The sequence below is a fragment of the Columba livia genome, chromosome 7 (genome assembly GCF_036013475.1).
Source record: "Columba livia isolate bColLiv1 breed racing homer chromosome 7, bColLiv1.pat.W.v2, whole genome shotgun sequence".
Taxonomy (NCBI): Eukaryota; Metazoa; Chordata; class Aves; order Columbiformes; family Columbidae; genus Columba; species Columba livia.
Genome location: NC_088608.1, coordinates 15599158 through 15612986, shown reverse-complemented (window position 1 = coordinate 15612986; position 13829 = coordinate 15599158). Strand labels below are relative to the sequence as shown.

Genomic DNA, 13829 nt, shown 5'->3' with positions numbered 1-13829 from the left:
CAGGTAAAAAAGGAACAAAGAGCAAATGGGTGGAGGATGGAACACTTCGGCCCGCTCCAGTTTCTGCCATGCCAAGCTGTGCCGTGCCATGCTGTGCTGTGCTGTGCTCAGACCCTGTGGGAGGAGGAGAGCCTCACTGATGCTGTCTGTCTTTTTCAGGGGGAGTTGCTGAGCCCATGTCGGTGCGACGGATCGGTGAAGTGCACGCACCAGCCATGTCTGATCAAATGGATTAGTGAGAGAGGCTGCTGGAGCTGTGAGCTGTGTTACTACAAGTATCACGTCATTGCCATAAGCACAAAAAACCCTCTGCAGGTAAAGGTACTAGAGACATTTCAAAGTCTATTTATTCTCATTTCTATTTTTGTTTTTGGAAGTAAGTGGATTTTACCTGTGTGGGTTTTCCTTCCCAGCGCACAGCAATCCATATGTTCGAGGCACTAGAAGGGGTTGCTGGGGGCTGGTCCAAAGAGGCCCCATGTTCTGTTTGGTGGTACCAGGGGCATCCCTTGGGAGTCTATTCTCTGTCCTTTGACAACTCCCACATTCATTTGCCTCCTGTTGAAAATGCCAGTGTGACCACAATAGTGCTGTAGCACCTCGCAGCCCTTCAAATGTGTTCATCCACGGGAGACCACAGGTATGCCACTGTCCCCAGGGTCAGATGGGATGGAGCAGTTATGGGATTTCCTACAACAGGGCACAGTCTGTGAGAGCAGTGTATCTTGAGACTCCATGTGTCTGTAGTTGTCCCATTAGCCCCGATCTCCTCCTGCTGAGCCTCCTCTGTGTTGTTATGAAGGATGGAGGAGATGGATGGAGGGCTCCTACAGCAATCTGATCCTGCCACCCTTTTCAATTTACTGCTCCCCCATGATCAAATACATACTGGCATGGCCCAAGGGGTGTTTCCTCTGATGCTCTGGTCTCTCCAAGCTTGATTCTTGGTGGACATTTGCAAATGTGCACACAACAGGTAAAGCACATCTTGATGTGAGTGGCTGTGAAAGGCATCAGAGTACCAACCTTCTTTCTCTTCTCAGCTCAAAAGCACTGTGGTTTAATAAGCCTCACTGCAGGCTGGTAATTGAAATCAAGATTCAGAATGAGGAAAACTGTGTGACTGTTAAAAATGGGATAAATTATCCTTAATAGCTATTGATTTATTGCAAGGGCAACACCTGAAGATGGACTAATTGCTGCATGCCTTTGCTGAGTACCATTGGTGCCTCGGACGTAAGGAAGCACATTATATCCAGGCACTACTGCTTAATAAGCATCATCTGGACCAGAGAGGCATTACAGCAGCATGTTGTGGTTTAGAGACTGGGGCAATGTCTGTAAGGATGTTGGTCTGTCCAGCACCTGGTGGAAGGCTTTGGCTCTGTCGCTCTGCTCTCTAACAGGAGACAAGGACTTTGCCAGTGATGTTGCCCAGTTGTATGAGAGTGGGAGGAATGCAAAGTCCTGCTCTCTCCTCAATCTGCAGTTTCTGTGTGTCTTTTTTCAGGCCTGAGATCACTAACCACGGTGAGGAAACAGGGACAGCCCTTTAGGGCTGCAGACTTAAATGAAATAGTGAAATTAGTGGTGCATCATGGAGCAATTTTGCTGGGGGGAAGGAAAAAGACTGCCTGCTCTCTGCAAGTCCCTACAGCTCCTGATTCAATTTTCCACATGCTGTGGGCTGGAGACATCCGTAGTTTCATCCCAAGCCCCAGACCTGGGGTGCTTTAATTTCTTGGCTCTCATAAATCAGAGCAGATTGAAAAACAGGAGGGGAAATGTGGACAAAGCAGTGTTTGTTTATTTCTGGAAAGCTGGTCAATGAGTGCCCTAATGCTTCCTCTGTCTCAGATCAGGAGTGCGATGCTGAACAGCAGTGAAGGTTTGTGGGTGAATATTTATGAATGTGCATACAGCCAGCATTGCCTTTAATGAGTGACCTCCAAATGCTCTATGCCTTCAGGTGGCTCAGGGCAATGGGTCAGTGACTTTCCTCCTGCTCCTCACCTGGCCAAAATTTGTTGGATATATTCACGGACAAGCTCCCCTCCCACACACATTCAAAAGCCTGCACAAAGTATTGCTTTTTGGGGGCTTCTCTATTAGAAAGTGGCCTGATCTGCTGGCCTTTGCCACAAACACAAAATCTAAGTGGCAGGAGCAGTTAAAGAGCCCAGCTCCAGGAGCAAGGGTCCCAGAGGACCATGCAGACCTCGGGCTTGGAGGCTTCACATCGCTGGCTTAGACTTCATAGCACTTCTCACACAAGCACTGGGAGATTTGGAGGGTGGGAAGAAGCAACTGGAGTGAAAAACCACTTCATGTGGAATAAATGTGGCATGTGTGGAGTTACAGCTCTGTGCCTGGTGCCAGCACAAAGGCACTTTCTGGGAAGCAGATGCTACACTAGCACTAGTATGTGAAATCCCATGGGAAGTGGCTGATTGATGTACCAGGCCTGGACTTCCCACAAGGACTAAGAGCTTGTCCCCCCATAACGCGTCACCATGCAACATGCCGCAGCATCTGCAGGTGGGAAGAGCATCCTTTCTGCTTGGTCTTCACCCCATGCATGGCTAACAGGGGATACCTGGACATACAGCATGCCTCTAAGTAAAGAAATAGTCTCTGGCCTTTCTTCTCAGGGTCTTCTGGCACTTCTGCCCAGTTTTATTCTTACTAGAAAGCTCTGAATTCCTTAAGTAGAGGTTTTGGAGGGCAAACGCTGTAGCAAATCATGGTTGTCTGTTTATTCCAGACCAGCTATAATTCAGGCAAGGACCACACCTCCTTGCCACATGAAGCTGGTTTGGGTGACACTCTGACCCTGGCTAGATTTTAACCAGGAACATGGCCTACCTATCCCTGGTGACTATCCGTGTGTCCTCCCATGTGACCAACCACTGAAAACCAAACCCAGGTATCTGGCAGACCCTGGGCTCCCTGAAGCACATCCAGTTGGTCTGAACGGAGCAGTACACCCAACACCCACATGTTCCCTGGCATCTGCATGTTTGCCCATTTTGACATCTCCTGCACACTTTTTGGAGCACAGTATGGGCCAAATGTGTCTGGAGACTCGTGGCGTGGGCAGAGAAGTTACAGTGGGAGAACATGGTTCATGCATAATTAACACAGACTCTTTCCAGCCTCCAGGCTGTTTTGATGTCTCATGCCAGAGAGAGGCCTTTAGTCGGGTATTTTGGCAGAATGAAATCTTTGTAAATTAACGCCCCTCCCCATCTCTGGATTGCAGGCATTTAAGAGAAAAGGTCTGAAAGCAGCAACACTGCAAACCTGCTGAGATGGGGGGATTAAAGTTGTTGGATGACATGGCAAGTGTCCTGCCAAGCAGCAGTCAGACAGCAAAGAGCAAAAATATCTCACCAGCTGTGAGCAACCAGAAGATACAGAGCTTTTGTCTATCCATCCATCCATCCATCCATCCATCCATCCATCCATCCATCCTCCTGCTCTCTAGTCTGCAGTCATTGAGACAAGAGTCGTGGGCATGGAGGCTTTAAATGCTACTCTCCATTTTCATATTTGTGCAAAGCCCATTATTATTAAAGTGACATGGAGACTCAGCGTTTTGATAGCTCTGCAAACACTCTGGTACTGATACATGGTGGAATCATCTATACAACTCCTTTGCAGCCACTCCTTAGCCACATTCACTCTGATGCTCTGATTTCAGCAGATACAAGATCCATTCGAACCAGCCTTCTCAGACCTAAAACTGTCTGCAGTCTCAGGGAGCTCATCTCTTGTTTACAGGTGTTATCTCTGACTCTTTGTGTCTTGCGGGTTGTTTCAGCTCCAGAGATCCTCAGTTATCCAGTGCTGGGATTGGGATCTGGTCCTAGTTCTCCTCTGGATCTATTTTGACTGTGTTGATGCTCTTTTAAGAGCTGATGAGTGTTCGTTTGTATGGCCTCTTCATCAGGATTCCCACATCTGCGAGGAAAGTGGCTGAGGTGCCAGGGTGTTTGAACTTCAGCCTGAGCTCCTGAGCTAAAAAGCTTGAGACATGTTTGCTAGGGTCTCCTGCTTGTCCCAGCTTGCTGTTGTCATGTGTTAAGTACAAGCCTTGGCTGGTCCCTGCTGAGCTGCAGCCTGCAGGCAATGTGTGCAGTCACAGCAAGAGAGACTTCATGGCCTGTGCATTGTAATGGGGGCTTTCCAGGGTACCGATGCTGTAGCCTGAGCCTTACCAGATGCTCCAGCACACAGAGGAGAGGGAGTTTCATAACTGGACGTTTCCATTACATGACCCTGGTGGACCTTCCTTCCTCCCTGCAGCCTTTCCAGTATCTGAATAAGCTACAGTACCTGTAAATGTACAGCAGGGAAGCTACCACAGCAGTGGCACGACTTTGCTTGGTGAGTTTATAAAAAGCAAAGCCATCCTCCAAAAGATAATTGAGGAGAATGGTCAGGTCCTCAGGACAGCAGTGAGGGGAGAGCCAGACCTGAGCAGGGCTGGGAATGGTCCACTCCAACTTTCTAGGAAAGAGCTCTGCTTGTTTGTGATCCTGGGTCTGAAAATGAAATCGCTGACTAGCACAGCTCAGGATCTTAATGATACATACTAAGGGAATGTGTCAGATACAGCAATAAAAATAAACTGAACTGCCTGAGGCAGGCATGGGGGAGCTCTCTGAGGAGTGTAGGAAGTCTTTTCCAGCAAGCAAGTCTTCTTAGCAAGCTGCTGCAGTAAGACACAGGTATCTTCTGCAGGCAAATATCTGCCTTGGATCTGATCATGCTGGTGCTTGGGAACCTTTGGAGACTGCTAGTGCCAAGGAAGGGGAAACATGGATCAGGCTTTAAATACTATAGTAATGACATTATTATTCTGTGTTACATTAGCAGCAGGGGGTTTCACTCACAAGTCTCTGAGGAGAAGCACTGAAGCAAACAGAGAAACAGGTTTCTCCCAAGTAGGTTATGAAACAATCCAGGAGAACGAGAGAGACATGAACGGCAGGCACTGGTACTGGCTTGGCCCCTGGCTAAGGTCATCACAAATGTGAGACCTGGACTCCTAAGAAACCCTATCTGAAGCATCTTGGTCACAGAGCTTTGTGACTGAGGGAAACCTGGGGGAAATCAGTCCAAGAGAGCATGGTATTTTGTATGTGCATATCTGGGTGGTGTGCCAAAGCAGTTGGCCAAGGGAGATGGTAGCAGAAGACAGACAGCTCCTGAGTGAATGAGGACGTTTCTTCAGAGTGGTCTGGAAGGATGGAGCTCTTTTTCCAGCACGGGTTGCAAGCCATCACAGAGAGCTGCTTGGGCATGCTCTGAAGCCAGTGTAAGCCCAGAGCTCACAAAGCTGCCCCTCTTATCCCACAGGAGCCTTTAAAGCTTTCCAATACCAGCAAGTCCTTAGTTCTGCCCTGTTCAGCACTGGCAGAGCATCTGAAGAGCTTTCCACTTGCCTAAAGGTCACATTCCTCATTGACAGCCTGGGTGAGCTACCAGTTGTTAAAGGTGCACTTCAGTACAACTCAGCAGCTACCTGGGACTCAGGAGTCATCAGCTGAGGAAAGAAGGGCGCAATTTAATTTCTTCCTGCAAGGTGGGATTGCTTGACACTGTGACCTTGCTAGAGCTTGAACGTTTGAGCTGGAGATTTAGAGGGATGGGGCTGTGTCTGCAGCCCAACATTCAGACAAAGAGCTTTGGGGGTTTCATATGTGCTGGTAGAGGGACTCGGCAGTATTGCTGAGACCTTTCTTTGCAGCTCTAGTGCAGACCCGAGGACAATAGGATCACCCACCAAATCCTGGTCTGCTGGCCATAATGATGGTAGAGCAGGGTTAGGAGAATGGATGATTTCCTAAGGACTGTTATGAAACGTGAAAGGCACACTGCTGTGATTGAGGCAGGCCCCTGAGGCCACGGGTGCAGGGATGCATCAGGCCCAGCTCCTGCATCTGAAATTCATCAGCACATTCCGCCTCCAAACAGCTCTTGGACCCTTCTCTCTGCACTCTCACTGGGAAGAAGGCTTTATGCTCTGTCTCACACCTTTTCTTCTCTCTGTGCAAACCTCATAGCCCAGGATGTGTAGCAAAACGGAATTAAAAGATAAAAATAATTACTCCCATTATTGGTGGCTCGAACTAGATGTGCAATGCTAAATTGTAGTTCTAAGGGTTGCTAGAGAGGAAATACAACGTTTATTACTTACTTCTTTTTTTTCTCTTCCTGGAAAATATTAAATTCTTCTGCAAGCTGGTTATTTTTCCCAGTGTTCAGCTCTGACCCATTTACCTCCTTGCCAGAGGGTAATCACACCCCAGTGCCACCTCCTCAACAGAGTCAGGACTGCTGCTGTGTGTGTCACTGCCACTTAGTGCCAGATGCCAGGGGAGAGTCTCCTACCCCCTGGCATGGCTGACAGACTCCAGCCTCTTCATTATCACTGCAGCAAACTTCCCGGCAGCTGCTGCCAGCTGAGCAGTATCAGGCAGCATCCCTGCCTGTGTTTCAGCCTCTCTGTTCCCAACCGCGGTGATTGGGGTTTGAAGTTTGCACCCAGGTGTAACTTCTCCGTGCCCTGAGCTACATCCCCTTTTACAGTGTATTTAGTACTACACCTGAGCCTCCCTGTCTCTGCAAAACAGTGGTGCTAGTTGTACGTGGATGCTAGTTATAGAAAACAGCTCCTTCTCCTTTTTCTGTCTTTAATTGCTACCTTGGAAGGACCTGTTGCCACGCAGGCCTTTCAGTGTGCCAGACAGATGGTGAGGCGCCAGTCCATTACCTCCTTGAGAGAGAGAAATTACGCAGAATGATTTGGCTGGCACAGGTGAACACGGGTCAGCATGAGAGACCTGCAGTAAAGCCCTCACACACAGCACCAGGCTGTGCACCGAGCTCCCTGCTCTCCTGCCCCCTCGGCGCTTGCCAGCGTTAGTGGAAGGGGAGATGAGGTCTGGGGAAAACTGCAGGGGTGAAAGTGCAACCCCATGCATGTACCCAAGCCCCCTCCCTGCCACATGCCTCTAATCCTGGAGCTGTGAGCTGATGGCAAAATTTGTGGATTTGTCCTGCATCTGCTGGTGGTGATGTTGAGGGTGAAACTGATGAGCTGACAGGAGGGCAGCACAGCTGCTGATCCCCTGCACAGAACCCAAATTTAAGGGCAACAGGTGCTGGGTGGCCTTTGCTCTGTCTTATGATAGGAGAGGAGACGCACACCTGTGCATCCCCTGTGGACTCCAGCACTCCTGCTTCTAGCCTGGACCCTCCTGTTCATGCCCGACTGGGCATGAAAGAGGGACACAGCAAGTAAACTCGCTTCTTTCCCTGCAAAAGGATGGGGCGAGGCCTGAGAGGTGACCCTGCTGTCCCAGGATGAATTTGACAAACAGGCATGGCGCTCAGGGCTTGCCAGAGATGCTGCCTCAGAGGGACACTGAATTTGGGCTGAATCCAGACTAAACATTTCCAGTTCCCCTGAATGTTCCATACCTGCAGGGACTGAAGTACACCTTTATTTATCCTTCTGCCAGTCCCACTGAGACTTTAAGGGCATGTATTAATATCTCGCAGCTAAAGGTGGCCTGTAATCTTTGATGCCAGAAGAGACTGTCTCTTCCCAGCCTGTTTATGTGTTTGATTTCTGATTTGCAGGAGGGGCTACAGACCATGTCACCAGGTCTTTTTAAATAAAGCAATTTCTGCCTTTGTTTTTTTACAGGGTAGTTCTCTCAGCAGCGTAAATCTGAGTAGGGAGGTTTTATTCTGGATGACAGAAAGGAGTCCGGGCTTAGGTTATTTTATACTGTAGTTTATCCAAAGCTGCTTGACATAGTGAATGGATTTGGGGGAGTTATTTCTATTTTTTTCTTCTTCTGAGGAAGAAACATTAGCATTTATCTTGGAACACAGCCGGAACATGTCATCACCTAGCCTGACCACAGCAACTTGTGTTGTTTGTAACAAGTTTGGTGGGATGTGCGTTGCTGCTGCGAGATCCTATCTAGTGCTGTGATCTGTCAAATCTCACAGAGTGGCACAGAGCCAGCTCATGGCTTACATGGGAGGCCTCTGGAGGAAAGCTGGTCTCTCTGAGACACTTCTTCTTGTAGCCCAGGATGATGCCTAGCCTCCATTTGAGGTAGCAAATGGATGTCCTGGTTTGTGATTGCCATCACAGCCCCATTGTCACAGGCATGTTATTTTCAGTGTTTGCCCCCAGTCCGTCCTGCCTCCCTCAGATCTCTGTGTTTTCCTGGTGAGATCTGGGATTCCCCCCCATTTCCTCTTCAGCAATGCTGTCAGGAAATATGGGACCATGCGCTGTTGAACAATTGCCATGCTGCACCCCAGATGTTGACCAGGTAGAAGCACCTATGCATAGGGTGCACATGTAAGTCATAGGTGTTCTCCAAAACTGCCACAAAGATGTAAAAGAGTGATGTGCCCCAAGTAACTAATTTCTCTTCTTTTTCCTTCCTCTCTCCCCCTTTTCCCATCTCCTCTCCCCATTGCCTCCCCTTGCAGTGGCAGGCAATCTCTCTGACAGTCATTGAGAAGGTTCAGATAGCAGCGGCCATCCTGGGTTCCCTCTTCCTCATCGCCAGTATCTCGTGGCTCATCTGGTCGACCTTCAGTCCTTCAGCCAAATGGCAGCGCCAGGACCTGCTCTTCCAGATCTGCTATGGAATGTACGGCTTCATGGACATTGTCTGTATAGGTGGGTTATCGCATCTCATGGCATGGCCAAGGTCACCCACCCGTCGCTCCATCTGTGGAGAGGAGTGGGAGATGGTGTGGAGAGCCAGCCGGTACAGCTTAGCTTGGATTGGGCATCCTGGGCTTTTCCTCCTCTCTGCTTTTGCGACACCTTTTTTAAAGTCCTCTCTGCTCATCTTGACAGCCCCAGAGTATCTCCTGGTCTGAGCTGGTAAAAGGACTTGCAGCAACCCCAGAGAGAAACAAATCTCTCTTCAGAGCAAGAAGAGGTTGAGGAGGTCTGAGGGAGGCTGGGGGTTATAAGGTTTTTCAGTAACACTGGAAAAGAAATTCCTTCCTTTCTGCAACAGATGCCCCATGATTGGGTACGGCAAGGTCTCTCTACATGCAACCTCTTTGCTCCCCATCCTAGTCTCTCTGCTGGGCAGGAGTGGCTTTGGCCCACCCTGGAGCTGCAGGTCCCAGCCAGCTCAGCTCGTGGCCCAGACTGGGGCCGTTGTCAGGTTGCTGGTACACAGCAGCTCTGAGGACAAAGCTGCCCCACACTGAGCAAGCCCAGACAGCAAAGCAGATGCTGGCAGCCTGGCCCCAGAAGGTCTCCCTGAGAGCTCGAGCTGTAGCCCCAGTGCAGGCCTGCAGGATGGGGGATGTAGCTGATTATAGACACAGGCAGAGCACTCACCAGCCAGGACACTGAAAGAGTAGCGGTACGGAAACAGTCCAGTGGACACCAGCCACTCCAAGTGCACTCCTCAGCAGTGTCCACCCACATAACATCAGTTCAATTGACCCTGCCAGAAAGCTAAATGTCTGGGTCCTTCCGTTGCTCATATAAAGGCAGAAGGAGCCTCCCAGGAACTCGGTGGGACAAGGCAGTCCTCTTAACTTGGTGAACTGGTGTTTGTGCAGGTGGGGCCACTCCAGAGGGAAGGAGCACAGCCCCCCGTTCAGCCCTCAGGGGGAGCAAGACAGACTATATCACACAGCAGCAGTTGGTTATATCGAGGTACAGAAGTAAAACAAAAGCAGCAGCAGGGACAGAGGTCTAGACCATACACCTTAGTGTCTGGGTTCAAATGGCTCTTGGTTTCAGCACCTTTCCAGCACAGGACTTGGGCCCACTGAAACCCAGCCCAATTCTTCCCACTGTTGCCACCACTGTGCTGACAATGAGATGTGAGCTGGCCTGTAGAGATCATCCTGCTCCTTCATGAGATGCTGATGGAGCTACCACATCTCTTCAGGAAAAAATGGTGGCAAAGGGGGTTAAAGAGAGACAGGCTGCACCCACATGTTGTTACAATAGCCACTGGTGACATCCTCTTGCTGCTGGAACTGAGAGAGGAAAAACATTATCCCTATGTGTGTGGAGGGTATTTGTGTTGCCTTGATGGCAGAGGACAGAAGTGGACAACCCTCGCCTGGGCAAGCATCAGTAACATGATTAACTGGCTTTGATAAAGCTTCAAGAGCTGAGGGGAACTGATTAGGTCATCTGTCAATAGGAGCTAAATCCTCCCACATGGCAGAGAGCAGACCACGCCAGCCATGAAATGCAGTGGAACAGATTTTTATTAGAGGTTCTTTGTTTCATTCTTATTAAATTTTTAAGGGTCTGGTCTCTATTTCTCTTTTCCGCTTTCTCTGACTGGAAAAAAAGTCCCTTTGCATCTCCACTGGTGTCACCATTAAGCTTAATGCCCTAAGCTGTGAGCTTTGATTTTTTTTCCAGCCAAAGAGCAAGCAGCCATCCCGTTCCCAGGAGCATTTCAGAGTTGTGCCTTGGGGCAACCCCTTGTCTCACGCTCCTCCCCACGCAGCTGGCAGGCCTGGTGGGCCAGGCATGCTGGCTTTCTCACAGACTCAGAAGCAAGTGTGAAGCGCTACAGATGCAGTGACTTAAAATGTCTCTGTGTGGCTTTTCTTGCCCACTGCCTCAGACACTACCCAGACACGGCTCCACTTGTGCTGTGTGCTGCGTGTCTGCATGTGCTACAGGCAGCCCACTCATGCTCAACCAGGAGAGATGATGTTCTGGAGCATGTGAGCCATGTATACATTTCTCTAGAAAAGCTCATATATGCATTCAGTAGCCCTCTGCCCCTGCCACACTCTACTGTAAAACTCGGTGTATTGTGCATTAATGCTCTTTGCAATCCCAGCTGCTGCTGCTCTCAGGTCTGCAGCAGAGAGAAAGGGAGCTCTGAGCAGTGCTAGCTGAGACCTGGTTCTCACTCCCCTCTCCTCTCCTTTCCTCATCTTCTTTCTCTGCCCAGATTGAACCAAGTGACAAATGAGGTCTTCACAGAGAGCTGTGACTCCCTGGCTGTTGATGTGGTCACGTTTCTCCTCTGAGCGACTTCCCTCCAGCCCTGCTAATTTAAGGGGGCTGCCCTAGCACTAGTCAAAAGGCTGATCTGTGCCATGGAGAGGCCAGGCCAGGTCAGGTCAGCAGAAGACGCTGATCAAAGGGAACTCCACAACTGATTTTAATTGCTTGTTCGTTATAGCTTTGCGCAACTGTGATGGATGCAGCAATGCCAGCTCCCTAGAAGACTGGCAGTGAGTTCCTCACTGTGGAACAGCTATTCTCCCTCTCTTTATCCCTCTCCCAAACCTTGCAGCTTCACACAGTGTCTTTGATCATAGCTGAGCAAAGCTGGCTCCGGAGAGTCAGAGTTCTGCTCCTGACTGCCAGCATGGCCCGAAGCCTCTTGTTACTTCTTCCTGGGCTTTAGTTCCACTTCTGCAAGTTCAGGATGAAACCTCTCATGGATAATTGCAGTGACAATGCTTTGTGAAATACCAGGGTGCTATTTGTGCCTTTTGGTGTCTCCTCCTCTGCAGTCCAGCCCTTTTCCCCTTCTGCTTTGCAGCCTGTGGGTGGGTAGGAAAGATTTAGGAACTAAGAAATGCTCAGCGATGAGGAAAGAGTACGACATTAAGTGTGCTTAGTTCTACCACACTTGTCTTTTTCAAATAATGTAACACATACGTTGTCTGTGTATTTTTTGGCAACAGGCTGGGCAACCTTTGCTTGCAGAATGTTATACTGCAGGTCCTGTGCTAATTGTATGGATTCCAATTTTTCATTCCCCCAGTTTGACCCTGACAGAGGAGCAGAGGTTTGAAGGACAAGGTATATACTAAAGAACAGATGTGCTGAAGCAGAGTTCTTCTGCAGTTCCTGCCATTTCCTACTTTCTTCGGTTGTCCTTGGATGTCTCACGTCCATAGAGTAGCCAGTGACATTTGTCAAGGAGGCCACTTTACACATCCTGTCACCGGGAGTGCTCAGCAGGACACTTCTTCTGGTACCAGAGTCTCAAAGCTGGAACAGACACCAAACCTGCAGAGATCCTGGGTGTTATCAGACAGGAAATACACACCTAGTCAGCAACTTCCCAGCTGTTTCGTGTGACCTCCTCTCCACCAAGCCATTAAGGCATTTAGGTAACAATTCGTTAAGAGAGAGATATGTGTGCCAAGTTGCATAGACAATCCCATGGCAGCCCTGGTCTTTCCAGTGTGGAGTCAAAGGTGAGGGAACGAGTGTTCATTTGCACATATAGCTCCCTCAGATGCATGTGCAAACTGGGATTTGCACAGATCATTTGGTTTTTATCTTCACTTGATCTGAAACAGTTAGATCTGTTCCAATCTGAGCTCTTAAAATATGGTTGTTAACTCAGAGACTATTGATCCATATATGAAAATCCAGAGGTCTCAACCATTCACATTCAGTAATACACTAGTTTTCTTTGGACTTTGCTAGATCCTAGCATGCTCCACGAAAACAGTTGTGAGGGACAGACACCATTTGCTACCCCTTCACCCACCATGGAAACAAAACCACAACTGAAGTAAAATGAATCTGCTCTTCACGACAAGCAGGACAGATGGTATAGTCCCAAGTACCATAAGCTATGTCCATCTGGGCAAGACGTGCAAAATGGTCTTTCAACATTGTTCTCCCCTTGCTTTCAGACATCCAACAGGAGGGCAGGAAGCACTGGAAGGGATTGTTTGGAATTTCTGTGAGTCTCCAATATTGTTTTTGGTTTTTTTTTTTGTTAAGAACCTGTTAGAAAACATATGTCAAGAACAGGTTGCAAAGAGATGATCCCAGTTTGTGAAGGAGGAACAGACTAAGTGCTTCTTGATATCCAGCCAAACCCAACGTCTGATTCTGATCTCTCTCTCTTTCATATGTGCTATCTCTGGTCATGTCTGTAGGACAGATATGAGAGTTGGATTAAACTAGAAACTGGTAATGGTGCCAGCATAGGTATTGCTCTGCTTCGAAGCCATCTACAACACAGACGTTTGAGATCAGCAACCAGGAAGTGAAGGGAAAGTGAGATGGGGACTGTTCATTTGATTAACTGCTTTCTCCATGGGTGCCTGAGAGGTAAATCCAGAAAGCTGCCATAGAGAGGGATTAGCAGAAATACGGTTATTGAAATGTAGAGATAAATGGAGTGAGCCTTCACAGGCCTGAGTTACTGAGTAGGGAGAGTAGCAGCTTAGAGCTGGGCTGTAAATCCTGAGAGATACCTGCCTGTTAATTAAATGACAGTCCTTGGAGGGGGAAGGAGGGGTTTGCCTCTTTCTCTGTCAAGGTGCAATTAGGGAAAGTCAGCGTTGGTAGATTAAGATGACATTTGGGGTCAGGAGGACAGGAAAGCATCTCCTGTTATACCAAGAGGAGCTCTGTCAGATAATGAGAGCATGTCAGTCCAGGCTCAGACATCACCAGATCAGCTCCAAGGGGGACGCATATCTCAGGAAGGCCATCAGCAGACTGAGAGGATGGGACTGTCACTGTCACCGCTTTCATGTGCAGTCCCGCTTGTGCTCACACAGGGGTAACCCTGTGGTTGGCATAAGGGGGGCTTATCTGCAGCTATGAGAAAGTGATCCTGTTTGCCTCTCCTTGGATCAGTGTCTGATGGAGACTGTTGCTTTGTCCATGCCCACCCAGGCCTTGCTCTCTGACTCACCCTGCCTTGGTGCTGACAGCTGCGCACTTTTGCAAGCACTAAATCCTCATGTTCTTTGAAGCCTTTCCCTTGCTTTCCTTGGCAGCCAATCCCTGGGGGTATTTGCCT

General features: G+C 49.0%; 1 protein-coding gene across 2 annotated transcripts in view; it reads left to right on the top strand.

Annotated features, from left to right (window-relative positions):
* The window catches only part of MARCHF4 (membrane associated ring-CH-type finger 4), a 99339-nt gene that overhangs the window by 70484 nt on the left and 15026 nt on the right, over positions 1-13829 (top strand). The window contains exons 2-3 of one of the 2 annotated variants that reach the window (XM_065070668.1): positions 160-315; positions 8527-8719. In XM_065070668.1, coding sequence (XP_064926740.1) covers positions 160-315; positions 8527-8719 — 349 coding nt within the window. Of the gene's footprint in view, positions 1-159; positions 322-8526; positions 8720-13829 lie in introns of both variants that reach the window. The other variant, XM_065070667.1, reaches the window with a different exon arrangement.